This window comes from Choloepus didactylus, chromosome 10 (genome assembly GCF_015220235.1).
Source record: "Choloepus didactylus isolate mChoDid1 chromosome 10, mChoDid1.pri, whole genome shotgun sequence".
Taxonomy (NCBI): domain Eukaryota; kingdom Metazoa; phylum Chordata; class Mammalia; order Pilosa; family Megalonychidae; genus Choloepus; species Choloepus didactylus.
This window is the reverse complement of record NC_051316.1, coordinates 38,516,648-38,537,847: the sequence shown is the minus strand read 5'-3', so window position 1 is coordinate 38,537,847 and position 21,200 is coordinate 38,516,648. Positions and strand designations below refer to the sequence as shown.

At 42.2% G+C, this 21,200-nt stretch overlaps 1 protein-coding gene across 1 annotated transcript in view; it reads right to left on the bottom strand.

Moving 5' to 3' along the window:
* GNA14 (G protein subunit alpha 14) overlaps positions 1-20,986 on the bottom strand; it is a 237,777-nt gene extending 216,791 nt beyond the window's left edge. Inside the window, exon 1 of the mRNA XM_037798089.1 lies at positions 20,071-20,986. Coding sequence (XP_037654017.1) covers positions 20,071-20,194 — 124 coding nt within the window. The 5' untranslated portion in view covers positions 20,195-20,986. The remainder of the gene's footprint in view (positions 1-20,070) is intronic.
* Between the last annotated feature and the right edge of the window lie 214 nt (positions 20,987-21,200).

Below are 21,200 nucleotides of genomic sequence, written 5' to 3'. Positions count from 1 at the left end.
CCAGGAGGGGGTAATATTTAAGATGCTTTCTGAAAACGAGTAGCAGTTAGCTAATAGACTAGTAAAAGAAGACACAGGCAGATGGTCAGCAGGTGCAGAGGCTGAAAGAAGAGTTTGGCCCATGGAGGGACCAAAGAAGGCTCAGTAGGGAACAGGCAGAGGAGGGCCTTATAGGCCAGGCACAGATTTTAGATTTGCACCCAAGGGCAACGTGAAGATACAAAAAGGGTTTGTACCACTCCCACACCTCCACCCGCTGGCTTGATGGATTTTTTTTAAACAGGCAGGGAAACAAAACTTAATCGACAATAAAGCACGTATCAAAGCACATAAAGTTTTTGAGTATATAGAGAGGTTTTGAGCAGAAAAAGAAGAATGGACTTGGGGTTAAGGAAGTGGAGGGGAGGATCAGTTAGTCCAGGCAAGACATTGGGGGAGAGCGGAGCCCCACAGAGGGTAGCGAGAAGTTGTTTCAGTGGAGATGTGGCCCCTTGTGGAGCAAATTTTGGTGAGACGTTGGCTCTTGGAGAGGGAAGCAGGACTGTGATTAAGTTCCAGGGCTCTGGAGTTGGGCTGCCTGGGTTCAAACCTGGCTCTTAACGGACAGCATCCAATTAAAGTGCCTGGGATGAAGAATGGATGTATAAATGTTGCTGTTTTATTACTACTAATTCCATTATTAGGTGTGGTAGAGGAAAGAATCAAGGAAGACTTGCTGGATTTTGTTTTGAGCACCAGGGCAATCAGCGGCACCATTTAATGAGATAAGAAAGCTGGTTGGGAAAGCATGCATGGGAAAACCATGAGCTCAGTATTGGAGATGATTAGAAAAAAGTTGCTAACCATGTCAAATGTCATTTTTTTCTTTGCAGGTTTTTTTTGTTTTGCTTTTGTTTTTTTTTTTTTTTTAGATGAATGTACTAGAATATATTTAACATTAACATTCTTATTTGGCAAATTTTTAAATGGATAACACCATTTTGGTTCTTTCCCCCAATTTTTTAAAATGCAAACTCAAATTTCCAAAATCTGAAAGCCACCGTTTTAAATGAGAACACTAATTACAAAGATTTGCTTCAACAAATGCAATATATTTACATGCAGAATATGTAATATCTTGCCACTTAGTGCAATATAAGCCAATTATTTCTGCTAGAAGCACAGAAAGAGGTCAATTTCCTATGAAATTTGACACATTATGGTATTGATCTTAACACACCAAATTAGTAGGTCTTAAAATTTAGAGGGATTAAGTCCTTGAAATAACTGCTTCTCTTTTTCGAGCTCCCAGATCTCTTTATTTAAAAAAACGATGTGTGAGATAGGCCTCTAAAATTGTGAAGTCTAACTTGCGGATTTTACAGACCTACCTAGTACATATTTAGAAAAATTGTATAAAGACCATACTGAATTATGTTTTGTTTTGTTTTGTTTCCAGATTATCTCAGAATAAAGAAATAGAGAAGAACAACTAGTAAATTTCTCAACTCTAAGTCAGGTTACATATCAAAATCTTAACCTGTACGGTTACTAGAAAAAGTCTTTATCAAAATACAGGTTAATACATTTTCCAAGCCTCATTTCCTTCCTGGGGCCCAGGCTCAATCTTCATATCTTGACACCACCTATTCAAGTATAAGTACATATTCAAAATGAGTAATTAACCAAGATATTAGATATGTAAAAAACAATTCTGATATTTTCTAATTTTTCTTTCTTTAAGCCTAATTCATGCCTGTCTTCCTTTCATTGCGCCTTCCTAGTCTACCTCTGACAACAGAAGCATCCAGCCCCAGTAAGAAACCCTTCACACTACTCAGCGATACTTAATGTGAAAGCTATGATTGCGGGGCACACATAGTCACTCCGCCAGTATATGAGCTAAGCTCTGCTCAGCGCTGTGGGTTCAATGGTAAGCAAAGCAGACACAGAGCCAGTCCTCATGGAGTTCAAGTTCTCATGTAAAACTCCTCCTGGCCTCATTAATTGCCTGGATGTGACCCTTCCACATTACTGAGACGCAGGAGCACCCATAGCCTACATTTGCACTTCTACATTTGGTTACTTCTCTTTTTTTTAACCTTCTTTATATATGAAAGATCCATTAATCCAGCAAGAAACTCTTTTCAGGGTTTTATATGATAAAATCACTTGAAATAGAACCCAGTTAGCTGATGGCTAAATACTAAGGTTTCTTTTCTGATATAATTTCAGCACTTAAATTGATTTCATAAAATTCATCAATAACTACCACAGTTTTGCTTTATTTTAAATAGGTACTATCTATGAGGGAAAAAAAGAGAGACAAGTAAATCATCTTATGTCCTTGATTCCAAGACTTATTTTCCACACAAATTACTACTCTTGAAATTGAGATGCCTTTTGCAATTTATGTGTACATTTTCGCTGATGGTATCTGCTTTCCTGAAAAGTTGTTTTCAAATCAGTGGCATGTCTTATAACCAATGTTCCCTGAGAAATGAAGAAAGCCAACATAAACAATCAGTCTGACCTAATGAAAAAACGAATTGGAAGCAAAGAGGCTGGACTCCTAGACTTGGCTCTACTGCCAGTTAGCTTCTGAGCACCTCGCTCTGTGACATCTGCTGAGTCTCCACATCTCTGGGCTTCCCCCCACCCCTCCCTTGTGCATAAAAGGAAGGGTTTTCCAGGGGAGTGAATCTCCCTGGCAACGTGGAATATGACTCCCGGGGAGGAATGTAGACCTGGCATCGTGGGATGGAGAACATCTACTTGACCAAAAGGGGGATGTGAATGGAAATGAAATAAGCTTCAGTGGCAGAGAGATTCCAAAAGGAGCCGAGAGGTCACTCTGGTGGGCACTCTTACACACAATATAGACAACCCTTTTTAGGTTCTAATGAATTGGGGTAGCTGGCGGTGGATACCTGAAACTATCAAACTACAACCCAGAACCATGAATCTTGAAGACAATTGTATAAAAATGTAGCTTATGAGGGGTGACAATGGGACTGGGAAAGCCATAAGGACCACACTCCCCTTTGTCTAGTTTATGGACAGACGAGTAGAAAAATAGGGGAAGGAAACAAACAAACAGACAAAGGCACCCAGTGTTCTTTTTTACTTTAATTGCTCTTTTTCACTTTAATTATTATTCTTGTTACTTTTGTGTGTGTGGTAATGAAGGTGTCAGGGATTGATTTTGGTGATGAATATACAACTATGTAATGGTACTGTGAACAATCAAATCTACGATTTGGTTTTGTATGACTGCGTGGTATGTGAATACATCTCAATAAAATGAATATTAAAAAAAAAAAAGGAAGGTTTTTCACTTGTTTCTCAAACTCTCTGCAGTAAGGGACCACTTTTGTAATTTTCCAATCAGCTGCAGTTGATGCGTTTATAAAATACAGTAAAAATGCCTTTGGATACCATGGCAATGTTAAATTTCTATAAGAGTTTCTAAACCCTCCTCTAAATTTCTGTACTTGTCTTGCCATGCACAGATCAACAGTGATCCACAACTGTATTTTGAATGGCACCAACTTATACTATGACAGACTACTGTGTAGATTAGATGGTGCTTCTCCAAATGACTCATCTCCTTCATTGGCCTGATTTTTGGTTAGTAATATCATTAGCTTATATTTCCCAATTACAAAGTAGCTGAACAACATAAACAAAATTTCAGGAGAATTTTGCAAAATACTAAAGAAAGGTGTGATCATGGCAGATCCAAAGTTAACTATCATGTGGAAAATCCATCTATGGATCACTGAAACTGACAGACAATACAGAAGACACTTTTCAGGATAAGAGTGTCTCTTTTTCTCTCATTCATTAAAAAAAAAAAATACAAAATATAAGAATTTATCAGAGTTATTTAATTTTGTTTTAAAGGAACTTGACAGCTAGGAATATTACCCTTTGGATGGAAAAATCAGTTGATGTTCCATGGAGGGTGGATTTTCAAATAGAAGACTAATCCTTGGTGGCTGTTACTAGAATATGCTTTCTCAGCACCACTAAATCCATGAGAGAAAACTAATGGTTATCAGCCATAAAGACAGTGTAATTTGTAAGAGTATTACTTTTTGAGAAGTACATGAAAATGCAAGGGTCCACGCAAATGTCCCCACTGTTGCTTTTTGCAAAGCCTCTTGCCAAGGTAAAAGGTACTTTTGTGTTTGTTCTTCCTCTTTGCCCACCAGCTTGGCACCTTGGAACAAATGATAAAAGACCTCTACAAATTACCCCTCACCCAGCTGTTGAGAGAGTTTTTTAATCTCAAGAAACAGAGCACCCCAAGGCAGGTCACTCCAAGGGGCCTCCTGCATATCAGCAGAAAGGTTGACCTTAGAGTCTAGAGCGACAATCAGAGGTAGCCAGCTCCTGAGTTCCAGGTCAATGCTATAAAACCGAGGTTCTCAAACGTGAGAATGCATCAGGATCACCTGGAGGGCTTATTGATATAGTGACCTAGCTCCACTCACAGAATTTCTGATTCAGAAGGCCAGGATGCGGACTGAGAGTTTGCATTTCTCACAAGTTCCCAGGTAGTGCTACTGCTGCTGCTGCTGGTCCTGGGTCCACACCTTGAGAGCCTCTGGTATAAAGCATCTCATGCTAAGGTCACCAGGTTCAAACCTTTCCTTTCACAAGACCCTGGGCTAGGAGGGAATTTCTTGCTCATGGCACCTACCCAGTATTCAGAGCCTCTTCCACTAAAAATAGAAACTCAGGTCCAGGGTCTAAGCACACAGCTCATCCTATTGTTCCAAGTGATGGCTGCACAACAAGGTCCCTGCTCTCTGAGAAGGGGCACAGCAGATTCCCAATGCTGTTGCCCTTCTCATCCATGTGCCTTCTGGGGAAGTACATGCCAGTTCTAATCAGTTACCTCCTAGTGAGAGGCAGGGACCTGAGCCCAGACAGGGGGTTGGCAGCACAATGAGAACTACTTCTTGGACATGGAGTAAGGGAGGGAAGGGCAGGGCTGTAGACTCATGACATGTTGACTTCTGATGCTAGCTCCTGGGATCATACAGACTTCTTGAGAAAAAAAAAATGTTCCTAATAAAAGAAACTAGGTCATGAACTAATCTGATGTTTCAACTTTCTAAGTCTTATTACCTCTCACCACCCTCTGCTGCTAATTTCCTTTTTTGGTCCACAGGTCCAAGAATATCGCTCAGTCCCCTTCACCATGACCCACTCTGTAAAGGACTCTTTATGCCTAAGGGCACACACTGAAGGGAAAGAAGGTGACAGGGCTCTGGCTGCTCCAGGCTCTGAACCTCAGGTTGCCAATAGAGTGGACGTCAACTTAACCTTACCTATAAATTGCAGAGAAGATTTAAATTTTGCCAAATTCAAACCACTTACAGAATGGATTTCCATAACATATCAAAGGTCCTGTAGATAATTTTCTTAAATTAGAAAATATTTTTAATTTCTTTATTCATTCTACAATTAAAATTGTTTTTATTGGTACTGTTATCAATCAATATTGAGAGTAAAAAGGGGAAGTGTAGGCAGAACTTCCTTTTGTGATCATATTCTAGAAAAGTTTAGCTTTTATTGCTATTTCTTCTCTTTTTATATATGCAACAGTTTATTCAGGGGAAAAAAAAAAAACAACACTGAAATGAAGTACAATACATTAAGTACCTGGCCCAGTTTTATAACTAAGTAATAACAGGATCCTGAACAATCATGGGGACTTGATTTTTCCATCTGTAACATGGGTATGTTAACATATATTCACTGAAAAATATTTGATATTTGATATTCACCTGGCCTACATCATTTCTAATTAGTCAGGCATCTGTCCCAACTAGTCCATGCTCATGCTGCACGTGAGCACAACTAATACTTTGTGCAGGTATTGGTTCAGGTGCTAGGGATACAAGAGCAACAAGACAAATACAGCCTTGTTCTCATGGAGCTGGTGATCTCATAGGGAGCCAACAGACCAGCAAGCAAGCAAGTAAGAAAAATGCTATGAAGAAAGAAAACAGGGTGACAGAATCGAGCAACCTGGAGTAAGTGGTCTGAGAATGACCCCATGTAGGGTATCATGGAGGACCTTTCAGAGAGACAAACTTCTGAGCTGACACCTGAAGATTAGAAAGAATCAGACATTATTAGGTAAATGCAAATCAAAACTACAATGAGATATCATCTCACACCTTCCAGAATAGCCATTATCCATAAAACATAAAAATACAAGTGCTAGAGAGGATGTGGAGAAAGAGGTGCACTTATTCACTGTTGGTGGGAATGTAGAATGGTGCAACCACTCTGGAAGGCAGTGTGGAGGTTCCTCAGAAAGCTAAGTATAGATTTGCCATATGACCCAGCTATTCCATTAATAGGTATATACTCAGAGGAACTGAAAGTTAAGACACAAACAGACATCTGTAAACCGATGTTTATCACACATTATTCACAATTGCCAAGAGATGGAAACAGCCCAAATGCCCATTAATGGACGAGTGGATAAGCAAACTGTCGTACATGCACATGATGGAATATTACGCAGCTGTAAGACAGAACAAAGTCACAGAACATATAACAACGTGGATGAACCTTGAGGACATTATGTTGAGCAAAGTTAGCCAGAAACAAAAGGACAAATACTGTATGGTCTCAATGGTTTGAACTAAAATTAATGAGCAAACTTTGAGAGTTAAAAGCTGATAACACAGGTTATCAGGAGACAGAAAGAGGGTAGAGGTCGAGCATTTGATGCTGAAGAACTACAGAATGCTCAGCAGGATTAACTGTATAGATCCAGAAATAGATAGCATAATACTGTGTGATGATAGCACAATATTGTAACTATACTGAACAAAGATGCCTGAGAATAAAGCTGAAAGAGGAGGGCTGAGGGCATGAATGACACCTGAGGTAAAGATAGACGATAAAGACTGGGACCATGTAACAGCAAAAACTGGAGTGGTCAATGATTGTAACTAAATGTACAAACATAAAAATGTTTTTATACATGGGAGAACAAATGAATGTCAACCATGCAAAGTGTTGGAAAAGGAATGATAACACGGAAAATATGTTCAAAGCAAACTGGAGTCTATGGTCAATGGTAACATTGCAATATGCTTCCATTAAATGTAACAAAGGCAATATACCAAAGCTAAACGTGTATGAGAGGGGGATATAAGAGAGAGACATGGGATTCTTGGTAGTGGTGTCGTCTGACCTTACTATTATATTGTATTGTATGATATTTTCTTTTTCTTTTTATTCTTTAAATTTCTTTTATCTTAGTAATTAATATGTTCAAGTGCTAATTGTGGTGATAAATGCACAGCTATATGATGATACCGTGAACAGTGATTGTACACTGTGGATAACTGTATGGTACGTAAATATATCTCTATAAAATTGTAGGAAAAAATGTAAATAGGGATAAAAGTGCTGGAGAAAACATGGAGAGAGGGATGTATCTATTTATAGTTGGTTGGGATGTAGAATGGTGTAGCCTATCTGGAGGACAGTGTGGTGGTTTCACAAGAAACTAAGTATGTGGGTGCCATAAGTTCCTGCAATTCCATTATGGAGTATAAACTTGGAAGATCTGAGAACAGGGACATGAATGGACATTTGCACGCTGGTGTTTATGGAGGTAGTATTCATGATTTGCAACTGGTAGAGGTGGCCTAAGGTACATAGACTGATGAACAGAATGGTGAACTGTGGTGTAGGCATACAATGGAACATTGAGCAACGGCGAGAAGGGGTGAAGCTGTGAGACACTCAACGAGGTGAATGGATTCTGTAGGCAGCATTTTGAGTGAAATACACCAGAAACCAAAAGACAAACATTATAATGCCTCACCAATATGGACTAACTACAATGTGTAAACTCAGAATTGATTCTTAGAACACAGCTTATCAGGGGAACAACTATGGTAATGGTGCCTAGATTATAAGCTCTTACAGCAGTCATACTTATGCCTGAACTGTAATGGCTATCTCCAAATTCTGAGATGCTGATCCCTTTGTGTATAACCTGGTCGGTCTCTGTAACTTTGGGTATCTGTGTGATACCTGAAACAAGAAGCTAGAGCTCAGCAGATATGAATGTCAGTATTAGTGCATACAGCAACTGTTAAAAAAGCTGAAAAAGAGTCCAGACTTCAATTAGAGATATGAATGAAGCGGATCTGGTTAGGACTAAGGCAAATCAGGCCAAAGGGTAAAGGACAATACGGGCCATGTTTTAAAACATCAACTTCCGTGTGAGACCAAGGGAAGAGATGTTTATTTGGTGCAGGATCTATATTTTCTTTAGCACACTAAATAATTTAACTTCTATGGTCAGTTTATTCAAACACCATAATTACATGGGACTTGGAATAGGAAGTGAGATCTGGTAGGTTTGTATAGGATTGTGTGAAATAGTGATATATCCCAAAGTAATTTGGGCAAAGAATAAAAATATGCAGGGCCCCCCTGAGGAGCTGGGAGAAAATGCGGAAATGTTAGACTTTGCCACATGGTTTGTTGATGATGTTTTCACAAACACTGAGGACTGATGGTTTGGTATGCTGAGCCCTCTCTCTTGGGGCTTGACCTTATGAAGCTTTTTGCTGCAAAGGAGAGGCTAAGCCTTCTTATAATTGTGCCTAAGGGTGTCCCCAAGGTTATCTCTTTGTTGCTCAGATGTGTCCCTCTCTCTCTAGCTAAGCCGACTTGGCAGGTGAACTCACTGCCCTGCCCCCTACATGGGACCTGACTCGTAGGGGTGTAAATCTCCCTGGCAATGCAGGGTATGACACCTGGAGATGAGCCTGGACCCAGCATTGTGGGACTGAGAACATATTCTTGACCAAAATGGGGATGTGAAATGAAACGAAATAAAGTTTCAGGGGCTGAGAGATTTCAAATGGAGTTAAGAGGTCACTCTGGTGGGCATTCTTACGCACTATATAGATAACCCTTTTTAGGTTTTAATGTATTGGAATAGCTGGAAGGAAATACCTGAAACTAACAAACTGCAACCCAGTAGCCTTGATTCTTGGAGATGATTGTATAACAATGTAGCATACATGGGGTGACAAGTGTGATCGTGAAAACCTTGTGGCTCACACTCCCTTTATCCAGTGTATGGGATGGATGAGTAGAAAAATGGGAAAAAAAACTAAATGAAAAACGGGGTGGGATGGGGGGAATGATTTGGGTGTTCTTTTTTACTTTTATTTTTTATTCTTATTTTTATTCTTTCTGGTGTAAGGAAAATGCTCAAAAATAGATTGGGGTGATGAATGCACAACTAGAAGATAGTACTGTGAACAGTTGATTGTACACCATGGATGACTGTATGATATGTGAATATATCTCAATAAAACTGAAGTTAAAAAAGAAAGAAAGAAAGAAAGAAAGAAAGAAAGAAAGAAAGAAAGAAAGAAAGAAAGAAAACAGCCATATGTGGTACAGTGAAAAGATTTGAACCTTGGGACCAGAAGAACCAGCTATGTACCCAGACTGGGAACGGGGGACAGAAAAGTATGTTCTAGCAGGGGAAAGAGCAAAATGCAAAGATGAGGAGGTAAGAAAAAGATTGTCGTATTCAAGGAAATAAAAAGTTGAGTGTGGCTACGGTGCAGTGGTCAAGGGGAAGAATGATATTATGTGCATCCTGAGAGATAGGTAGAATTTGGGAATTTATTCCAAGTGTAAGCGTAAGACTTGAATTTTAAGCAAGGCAGTGATATGATCTGAATTAAGTTTTTAAAAGATCACTCTGGCTGTTGTTTTGAGAATGGATCAAAAAAGAACAAATGCAGACAGTGGGAAATTAAGACTGGAATGGCGGCTGCAGAAATGGGGAGAAATCATGAGATTCAGGAAATATTTTGGCACTAGAGACAATCTAGGTGGATGCGTTGTTGGAGTTCTCTATCATAAAAGGCTATGGATGTGAAAAGACAACCTACAGAATGAAAGAAAATATTTGGAAACTGCACATCTGATAAAGATTTAATATCCAGAATATACAAAGAAATCCTACAATTCAACAACAAAAAGACAAACAACCCAATTTAAAAATGGGCAAAGACAAATAGACATTTCTCCAAAGAACATATACAAATGACCAATAAGCACATGAGAAGATGCTAAACATCATTAGCCATTAGGGAAATGCAAATCAAAACCACAGTGAGATACCATTTCACACCTACTAGAATGGCTACTATGATTAAAAAAAAAAAACAGGAAGTAACAAGCATTGGAGAAGATGTGGAGAAATAGGGACACTTGTTCATTGTTGTTGTGAATGTGAAACGGTGTGGCCACTGTGGAAAACAGTTTGGTGGTTCCTTAGAAAGTTAAGTTCAGAATTACCGTATGACCCAGTAATCCCATTTCCAGGTATATACCCAAAAGAATTGAAAGCAGGGACTCGGACAGATATTTGCACACTGATGTTTGCTGTGGCATTATTCATAATTGCCATAAGATGGACGCAACACAAGTATCTGTCAACAGCTGAGTGAATAAACAAAATGTGGTATATACACACAAGGGACTATTACTCAGCCATAAAAAGGAATAAATTTCAGATGCATGTGACAACATGGATGAACCTTGAAGACATCACATTGAGTGAAATAAGGCAGACACAAAAGGACAAATATTGTATGCTCTCACTTATTGAAATAATTAGAATATGCAAATTCATAGAGTCAGAAACTGGAATATAGGTTACCAAGGGCCAGAGTAGGGGTAGAGAAAGAGGAGTTAGTGATTAATTGACACAGAGTTTCTGCTTGGGATGATGAAAAAGTTTTGGTAGTGGATAACAGTGATGGTAGCACAACATTGTGAATGTAATTAACACTACTCAATTGTATACTTGAAAGTGGCTAAAATGAGAAATTTTCAGTTGTGTATTTGTTGCCAGAATAAAAAATTTTAAAACTATAAGACTGAACAAACACAGTGAATCCTAACATAAACTATGGACTACAATTAATAGTATAATTATAATAATATTGATTCATCATTTGTTACAAAAGTATCACACTATTGCAAAATGTTAATAATAGGGAAAACTGTGTCTGGTGGGGTGGGGGGTAAATGAGAAATCTGTACTTTCTGCATGATTTTTCTATAAACCTACAACTTTTCTCTAAAAAAAAAAGAAATATATATGGGTGTGCAATATCTCTATCCTTATAGAATAAAGGCAGGATTTTAAAAATCCATTAAATAAACTGCAGCAATATTAAATATGTCATTATTTAAAGAGGACTTTGGCTTCCTTTTCATTTCATACTTCTGTTGTCTACAAGCTCACATTTCGCTTTTTCTTAAAGTTTACATTTACCAATCCATTTGGAAAAGGCTGTAGATTTTTGTCATCAAAGCACCCAACTTTTAGGGAGGAATTCCAAGAAAGGTAGAAGGCAGCCCACACCTTCCCAATGATGTAAGTCTAAAGCTGGCAGAGTTTTACTTAACAAACACTTAAAATAAATAACCCTTACTATGTGCCAAGCAGTAGTCTAAGCATTTTAATAACAATGACTCATTCCATTCCCATACAAGTGCCCACATAGGGTTGCTATTCCCATTTAACTGATGAGAAAATTAAGGCATATACAAGGATACAGCTCATCAGTGGAGGAGCCAAGATTTTAAACTCAGGAAAGCTGGCTCCAGAGAATATGCTCCTAACCGCTGTGCCTGCTGTCTCTCCTCCAGCTCCCTGGCAGCTGGGCACAGGCAGATGGACTGGGTTCAGCCCATCAGAAGGCCTGAGATTTCGAAGTGGCTTAAGGATGCAAGAGATGGTCAGAGACGCTTTGCAGTGCTGCCGCGGAGGTGAGTGTCCGGCACAGCCATAGCAATTACCAGGGTGGTGGGGTCCCCTGGCTTTGTCCTTGGCAGCCCGGTCCAAACCAGTCCGTTGTGTCAACACTCCCTAGGATCCTGCCCTTTTGCCGAGCCTGCTCTCCAATTCCCATCAATTCTGTAAGTTTTCTGCTTCCCCTCCAATAAATTATTCTTCTGCTTAAGTGGTCTGCAACCAAACACCCTGACCGAGCTGTTAATTTACCCATCACCAGAGAACAAATCACTTATAATGAAAGTTAGGGCTCTCACAGAGGCTCCTGTAGTTGCTTCCGCCCCCACAGTCCTCGGATTGCTGCTGCACGCTGAGCTGAGCTTCCTGCAACACAGCACCTGGGGCAGTGGCTGCCTGGCGTACAGGGACCCCTGCCCCCAGGCCAGCCACTCTCAGGTAGTGGTCATATCTGTGATATGCGTCCCCCTGGCAGGAACTGATAGATCCAGAGGACCCCAGGATACTGCACCAGGCCTTATTCTCCCACAGGGATAAGGAAAGTGGGCTCAGAGAGCTCCTAAGCTGGGAAGGAAGTGGAGCCAAGTCAGGTCCATGGCTGTGCCCTGGAGAAGATGGACAAACACTGGTAGCTGAGGGCCCTGGCACTGCCCCAGCACTTGCTCTTTCCCAGAATTTCATTATTCGATTCTTTTAATTTCATAAGATGTCCTCATTTGTATCCTTCCAACGAAGTCGCCTTTGTGCTTGAACTTCAATCTCTGCCATTAATAGCACAGTGCCTTTGCAACAGTGGTTCATGGAAGTCACCTTTCTACGCCTTCTCCAACCTCACTTCCTCCCTCCCTCCCTGCAACCCCACACACATGGGGAATTCCTACAATAAATTTTTTTCTCTTGTGGTTCAGGTATCATGGGAAAAGAGGAAATAAAAGTTGATATAAACTAGAAGGCATTTTTTATAAAAGGAAAAAGACGCTTTGAGGGTTGAAACATTTTTTTACACTGCTTTCTGCCAACCTTCACTATCAGAAATTCCCATTTTATATCTGCTCATAGCTTAAGACTCTTGAAAGCCTCAAAACTTTTACCCTCCAACTACTGGCATTAGAAATTTGACTGTTCAGGTACTTAGAAAATGGAGATTGATTTGAATCAGTGGACCTGATATCTTTGTTTCATGTAGCTTTAAGCATCTTAAAAGATGCATGCAATCCTCAACAAAATACTAGCAAACCAAATCAAACAGAACATTAAAAGAATTGTACATTATGATCAAATGGGATTTATCCCAGAATGCAAGGGTGGTTCATACCATGGAATATTATTCAGCCATGAAAAGGGATGAAGTTCTGATACATGCGACAACAAGGAGGAACCTTGAAGACTTTATGCTGCGTGAAATGAGCCAGACACAAAAGGACAAATATTGTATGATCCCAGTGATATGAAACCATTAGAATATGCAAATTCATAGAGTCAGAAACTAGAATACAGGTTACCAGGGGACAGGGTGGGAGTAAAGTCTGGGGAGCTAATTCTTAATTGGTTAAAAATTTCTGCTTGGGGTGACAGAAAAGTTGTGGTAATGGATAATGGTGATGGTAGCAGAAGATTGTGAACATAATTAACAGCACTGAATTCTATATTTAAATGCAGTTAAAAGAGGGAAATTTTAGTTTGCATTTATATCACTAGAATACAGTTTTTTTAAAGAAAAAAACACAGGACTGTACAACACAAACAGTGAACCCCAATTTAAACTATGGGCTACCGTTAGTAGTATGATTATAATAATATTCTTTCATCAATTGTAACAAAGGTACCATAGTAATACAAGGTGCTAACAACAGAGGCACTATATGGAAACTCTGTATTTTCTGCATGATTTTTCTGTAAACCTAAAACTTATCTAATAAAAAATTTATAGAAAGAAAGAAAGTGAAATTCTCCACTAAAAGGACTGTAGGCTTCTTGGAAAAATGGCCGATTCCAGAGCTGGGGCAGGGTGGGTATAAGATGAGCCTGGAACATGTTGTTATGCCAGAAAGTAAGGAATTACTCAAAAAAATGACAGGGCATGTCACAGTGACACATAGCCAGCTTGAAGTGGATCGCACTGTACAAATCTGGTATAATTCGAGCACCGAAGTGATTAAATATAGTGATGCAATAAAAGCCATTGGGGGAAAAAAAATCTAAAACTAGGAATTCAAGAGTCCATACAGATAATACATACATACGTATGCACGTACATATGTACATGCATACATACATACATACATAGGGACTCGTACTTACAATAGAAGGTTGAGTGCCAACTGGTAAATGTGGATAGTGCTGGAATTGGAAAATCATCATTTTGCAGTCATCATGTTATAGATTAGATCAGGCAAAAATCATCAACAACTACTAAATATAGAGGAAAATTTTGATTAGGATCAAGATATTTGCATAGTTGCATAAAGTGTCCCCCCGCAGACTGAGAAGGACACAACCTCACCTCTCCAGTGTTCCAGGAGAGAATGCAGGGTTAGAATCTCTAATCAAAGGAAAATCATCAGACAAACCCCCAATGTGGAATATTCAATTAGAAAAGGGGAAGAGGACCATATTCTTCAAAAATTCAGCATCAATAAAGCAATGAAAGCCCGTGGAAACATTCCAGATTAAAAGAAACTAAAGCAACATGAGTACTAAATGCAATACCTGTGTTTCAGTTTGCAAAACTGCCAGAATGCAACATACCAGAAATGGGTTGGCTTTTACAATGGGGATTTATTAGCTTACAGGTTTACAGTTCTAAGGCCATGAAAATGTCCCAATTAAGGCATCAACAGGATGATACCTTCTCTGAAGAAAGGCTGCCAGCATCTTTCACACCTGTCATATGGGGCACATGGCTGGCAGCTTCAGCAAACCAAAACATCCTGCCTCTACATCAAATCCTGTACTGGCAGTGGGAGAAATGCTGCTAAGGACATTACTGAGCTAAGTGACAAAACTGAGATATGGATAACAGATCAGACAAAAATATTGTATTAAAGTTAAATATACTACTGAAGTTTCATAACTGGATGGCAGTTACATACAAGATTACTTCTACTGTTAGGAAAAACACACTGACGTATTTAGGGGCCATGATGTATGTAACTTCCTCTCAAGCATTTAAAAAAAAAAAAAAGAAAGAAAGAAAGAAAAATGCAAATAAGGAAGAAAACAGGATAAAATGTTAATAATAGGTGAACTGGACAAAGATTATACATGTGGTTTTGTACTGTTTGGGGTGATGGAAATGTTCCAGGTCATGATTGTGACAGTGGTTACACAACTGTTCACATCTGTCAAAACACACAGAATTAAACACTTAAAATTGGTGACTTTTACAAGCATTGAGGACTGGCGGTTTGATGTGCCGAGCCCTCTACCACGGGACTTGCCCTTACGAAGATTGTCACAGCAAAGGAGAGGCTAAACCTGCTTATAATTGTGCCTAAGAGTCCCCCTCTGAGGGCCTCTTTGTTGCTCAGATGTGGCCCTCTCTCTCTAGCTAAGCCACCTCTACAGGTGAACTCATTTGCCCTCCCTTCTACATGGGACCTGACTCCCAGGGGTGTAAATCTCCCTGGCAAAGCAGGATATGACTCCCGGGGATGAGCCTGGACCCGGCATCATGGGCCTGAGAGCATCTTCTTGACGAAAAGGGGGATGCGAAATGAAACAAAATAAAGTTTCAGTGGCCGAGAGATTTCAAATGGAGTCAAGAGGTCACTCTGGTGGGCATTCTTATGCAATATATAGAAAACCCTTTTTAGGCTTCAATACATTGGAATAGCTAGAAGTAAATACCTGAAACTATCAAACTGCAATCCTGTAGTCTTGACTCTTGAAGATGATTGTATGGCAACGGAGCTTACAAGGGGTGACAGTATAATTGTGAAAGCCTTGTGGATCACACTCCCTTTATCCAGTATGCGGATGGATGAATAGAAAAATGGGGACAAAAAACTAAATGAAAAATAGGGTGGGGGGTGATTTGGGTGTTCTTTTTTACTTTTATTTGTTATGCTTATTTTCACTTTTTCTGGAACAAGGAAAATGTTCAAAAAATAGATTGGGGTGATGAATGTAAAACTATATGATGGTACCATGAACAACTGATTGTACACCTTGGATGACTGTATGGTATGTGAATATATCTCAATAAAATTGAATTTAAAAAATTAGTGACTTTTAGTGTATGCAAACTATGCTTCATTTGAAATGGTACAAGCAGTAAAAGTCCATTATTTCAAAAGATTTTGTATTTGTTTAAAGGCAGAAAGAAAGGAGGTGCCGGGAGATGAGCATTTGCCTCTTTAAAGGTAGCGGGGCCTCCAGCAACTGCAGCAACTTTCATAGATGGACACCTATCTGGCGAGGGTGGTGTACTGCAGGTTACTGTGGGAACCCCTTCCAGCCAGGATGGACATGAAGCCATAGATAAAACCACATCATCCCCCTTTCTGAAGCATATTACAGCAAAAAAAAAAAAAAAAGTACGCATTTTTATATTAATATCTATCTTACAGTGAACATAACATGAGCTTAAATGGTTAAGATAAAATACAAGATCTCAACAAAATCTTGCGGTTTTCACATTGACCCTGAGAGCACCTGCCTACTGTCCTCAGAAGTCTCCCTAGGTAGACAGGAAGAAGTTTATGTACTTCCTGTGCAAGCTCATCAGCATCCTCCAATCACCCCCCCCACACACACATATCAAGACCCTACTCATATGAGCTCCCCTCACCCAGCCTGCCCAGAGCCTCTCCCTCACACTTTGTCTGCACTACCTCTGAATCTCCAGCAAGCTTTCATGACTATCTTCCTCATAACATTTGCTTGTGAGCAAGCCTCCTCCAACTCAGCCTTTGGAAATGATCCCAGCACAGAGACCAGTGCCTGGCACTTTGGAAAAGCCTGTTGGGTTGAACTGAGCTAAGAAGAAGGGAGCCTGGGCATATTTACCACTCTTTTCCCTCTTCACAGAAGGATTGAATTCTGGCACTTTCTGGCTACATGATCTCTAACTGCAACTGATCAACTAAAGTGGATAATGAGATCTCACTGGTAGCTGAAAATATTTAAAAATGGAGCAAAGAAAGCTGGCATTCACCAAGCACTTACAGCCAAAGCCCAGAGAAGTTAGCCAAGAGTTAGAAAATGGTAAAGCCCGAGTTTGAACCCAGGCAGTGTGACCTGGAGACTCTACATTTAAACCCCTACACCAACATAAGTTAAATACCAATTCCCCAGTAAACATTCCTTCCAGAGGATTCCCATGTGAGGTTTGCACCCATAATTAAGCCATCAGCATTGCCAGACACAACCTGGATTAACAAGTCACACTTCACAAAGCCTCAGTTAATGCTAAAATCAATAAAAGATTATAGTTTCCCCCATTTAATTGCTATTGTCCAGACACTTTCTTCTTCCACTGAACAATACCCATCAGTGTTCTTCTCTGAGATCCTTTGTGTTCTACTTTTATCCAAGAAACTGATTAGGAGTTTCACTCTATTAAATGTAACCCTCTCCTTTATCTTCCCCCATTTCCTTCAGATGCAAAAGCATCACGCTGATATCTTGCAATTACTGGCTCTGACCAGACAACAGCTTTTATCTTTCTCCACTGGACACTGACCCATGCTTTTGCTAAGCACAGACAGGATACTACTTCATCAAATGCACTTCAGAAACATCCTCAAAGCATTTTGTTGCAAAAGCACGCTTCATTGTGATAGAGTTGGTGGCTTTGGAGGCCATTCCATGACCCATACAGGATCCCAACCTCCCATTTGCAAAACAGAGTTTTCATCTGAGGCAACTAAGCAGTGGATCCTCTAGCCTATACCCTGCAGAGAGTCAGATGAATTTTTCACTCAAACAGCATGATTTCACCCAAAGCAACATTCACTTTCCCTGATTCCTGTTTCTTCTGTCTGAGTCATTGCCTCTTCCTTTATCTTGAGAAGAAATGGAAGTGGGTACCACTCCCGTAAAGAATGAAAGACATAGGAGGTTTTCAATTCCATTCTTGGGGTTCTGGACTTCTCCACATAGTTTGGAAACTGTGTTTTCAGCAGGAAAGTTATCACTGACTTGATGGAAGTCAGTCAGAGGTGGGAGTGATGGAAATGGGGGTCTGGGGAGGTCAGGCAGTACCCCAAGGAGGATGGAAGAGGGTTGGGACGAGGGCTGGGGGAGAAGGAGAGGCACTCTAGTCACCTGGATTAAATATGACTTTCCGGACAAACAATTTGCCTATGAACATCCCTCCCCTGGTTTGTGTGTAAATGCAAACATTTTACCTCAAATAAACAGACTTATTACTAATACTGTATGGCTCAGCTCACTGCTTAATTTTTCGTATAAGGAGTCAGCATTTGTCAAGCTCCTGTTACAGATTCCAGACACTGTACTTCTTACCCTGGCATAAATCAAAGTATTTCAAAATGAGACAGGGTTCAGCCTGTGCTGGAAAAGAAAAAGTATGCAACCAAAGCCAGGCTGGCCCCTATCATTTGTGGGGGCTGGGGGTAAGAGTATAAATGAACAACCACATAATTAAGTTAAAGTATTTATCAAGCTAGCAAACTGTCAAATAATCATCCTCCCTTGACAAATGTAACTGTATAACAACCTAGAAGTACAGGTAAATCTGGACTTCTCAGACCCCTCAGTGCTCTGTGCCAGGCATGGAGGAGCAGACTCCTCACCAGGGGACCTCCTGGGCACCACTGTGGACCCCCAGCCTGTATCTCCAGGCTCCTCCACAACCCCAGCAAATAGCTGCACCTCTGGGTGCTCCTCGAAATGGGGTCTGCCCTGCAGAATTGCACAGGGCCTGGAAGCAGTCTTGATCAGTTGGGGCAGGGAATTCCATGGGCATCTAGAAGGGGGCATGGACTCTGGGTGGGCAGCCCCTTGGACCTGCAGCACCCTAGCCCTGTGAGGAGGGGTAGAACCGGGGGAGGGCCAGATCTTGGTCCTATAACATAACTCAAGGGACAAGTGCAAGGGGTCTCCTTGCCCAAATATGAAGGCAAACACCTCTTATCCTAAACAGATCGACACTTCCTTCCTTGACGTTTTCCGTGAAGGTGGCTCCTTATATTAAAGATGGCTAAACAGGTAGACCGTTTAAGAGAAGATTTGTGTCTAGACAAGATGAAAGGAAAAAGTTGAAATACTTTTGGCTATCTAAAAAGATTTTGAGGGCTGATATCTTGTCTCCGGTTCTGAAAGAAGGAAAAGATAAATATTCTCCCAAATAGCAGTGGATTCAACAAGAAAAGTCAGAGGAAGTGGGATCCCTGACTTACAGCATATAGTGGGCAAACCTTAAACCGTTTTCTCTGTCTTTGAAACTGGGCGTCCTATCTCAACCTCTGCAGAGAGGTCAGGGAAGCCTGGTTGAGAATTAGCAGAGGCAGCTGCGGCAGCAAACACTGAACCCAAGAAGCCGGCACACGCTGACACAAGCCCGGCCAGGGAGGGTCTGCTGCAAAGAAAAGACGTCACCAAAGGAAGTCAAGGGACACGGGGTGGGAGGAGGTCACAGGGTCAGGAGAGGGACGAAGGGCATGGGCTTCACCCCACGACAGACCTGGTATCTGCTCTGCCTTTTCTCAGTCAGGGAAGTCACCAATTTTCCGTGCCTCTATTTCGCTTTCTGTAAAACGGGGATATTACCCAACCGCATCACAGGGCGGCGATGAGGGTTAAGAACGCAGGTCCGCACAGGGTAAGCATTCAATGAACCACATGTCATTACACTTCATCTAGAACCGAGAGCGCAGGAGCCAGACCTAGAGCTGAACTCAAGATGTGGATCAGGCCACTCTTACGTTGACCTCAAAATCCAATTTGGGGTTCTGCAGAGGCTGCGTGTGCTGGAGGAGGGGGTGGTAAAGGAGGATTTAGGGAGAAAGACAAACCCAAACAGATGGGAAAGAGGACAAGAGGTCAACGTCTTAGCCCTGTTTTGGGGTAGGGAAGGGGGTGCCTTCGAAACTCTCTCGACTGGAAGTGAAAAGAGAGGCGCCTAAGCCCCCAAGTTGCCGGCAACCGCGAACCTCAGAGGGAGGGGGAGGAGGAGGCGCTGCGCCCCGCTGGGCTCCATGCACCGCGAGGGTCTCGGCGTGGGTAGGGCCCGGGAAGGGGGGCTGCCGACTCGCAGGGGTCGGGGAGATGCAGCCACTCACCCAGCAGCAGCAGTTTGAGCTCACGGCGCGCGTCTTTCTTGTCCCGGCGAAGCTGCCGCTCGATCTCCGCGCTGATGCGCTGCGACTCTTTCTCCTCTGCCGATAGGCAGCAGCAGCCGGCCATGGTGCGCTCAGCGACCGACGGGGCGACGCGACCCCGATCGCCCCGATCCTCGACTTGGCTGTTCGCCCGGCCGCTCTGCGACGGGAACGAGGGTTTCGGGAGAAAAGACGGAGAGCGACTTGAGGAGTAAAAGCTCTGGACCTCCGGGACTCAATCCCTCTTCAAGGGTCGGCTCTGAAGCGCGGACGAATCCCAAGCGCTGGGAACGCTCAAGTGCACCTCGGTCCGGGCTCGCCCAGCCTTACAGTCGCCCGGGAGAGGAGGAGTGGGAGCCGAGAGGCTAGGGACGTTGCCCGCCCTCGAAAGGTTCGTGCGCCCCTTGGCACCGGAGCCGGACACCCAGTCAAGGGGCGCAGACCGCGCGTAAAAAGTTGGGGCGTCAGTGCCGGGGGTGAGCAGGATCTCCCAAGACGGGGATGTCCCAGGAAGGCGGTAGGCGCCGCGTTGGTTGGAAGCCAAAGGCCTGGCTGGACCTTGCCTGGAAAGTTCCGAAAACCTCAGCAGACCAAGACCGAGTGGAAAGGTTCCTGCAGGCGCTTGTGGCTCCAAGTGGAAGGAGGGGGCGGAGCGTCTTGAACCTGCAGCCCTGGCGTCTGCCCAAGTCGGCTTTCGGGGTACTTCAAGCCTATAGCGCCAGTGGGCGAAGGGGCGTGAGCAGGGAGCTGGGGCGCAGAGCTAGGGGCCTCTGGTCTCCAGGAGTAGCTTGCGCACCCGCCTCCCCGGCGGTTGCGTCCCGGCGTCAGGAGAGCCGCCAGCCCAGGCTGCGGTAACCAGCGTGGTCTGGCCGCCAGGCCCTACTCCCTGCCCAGATCCGGGTTCCGACAGGTGAATGAGTTTCGCCAACTCCCTATGGAAGAGGCGGCAGCCGCAGGCTGGAAGAGGAGTGGAGAGAAGCCAGGCGTGCAGCCGGACTCTACACGGCAGGGGCGAGGTTGAGGCCTCTACCCCGACCTGAAGTCGAGGCTTGTACACCAGTCTCACCACCCACACCCCAGTTGCCTAGACT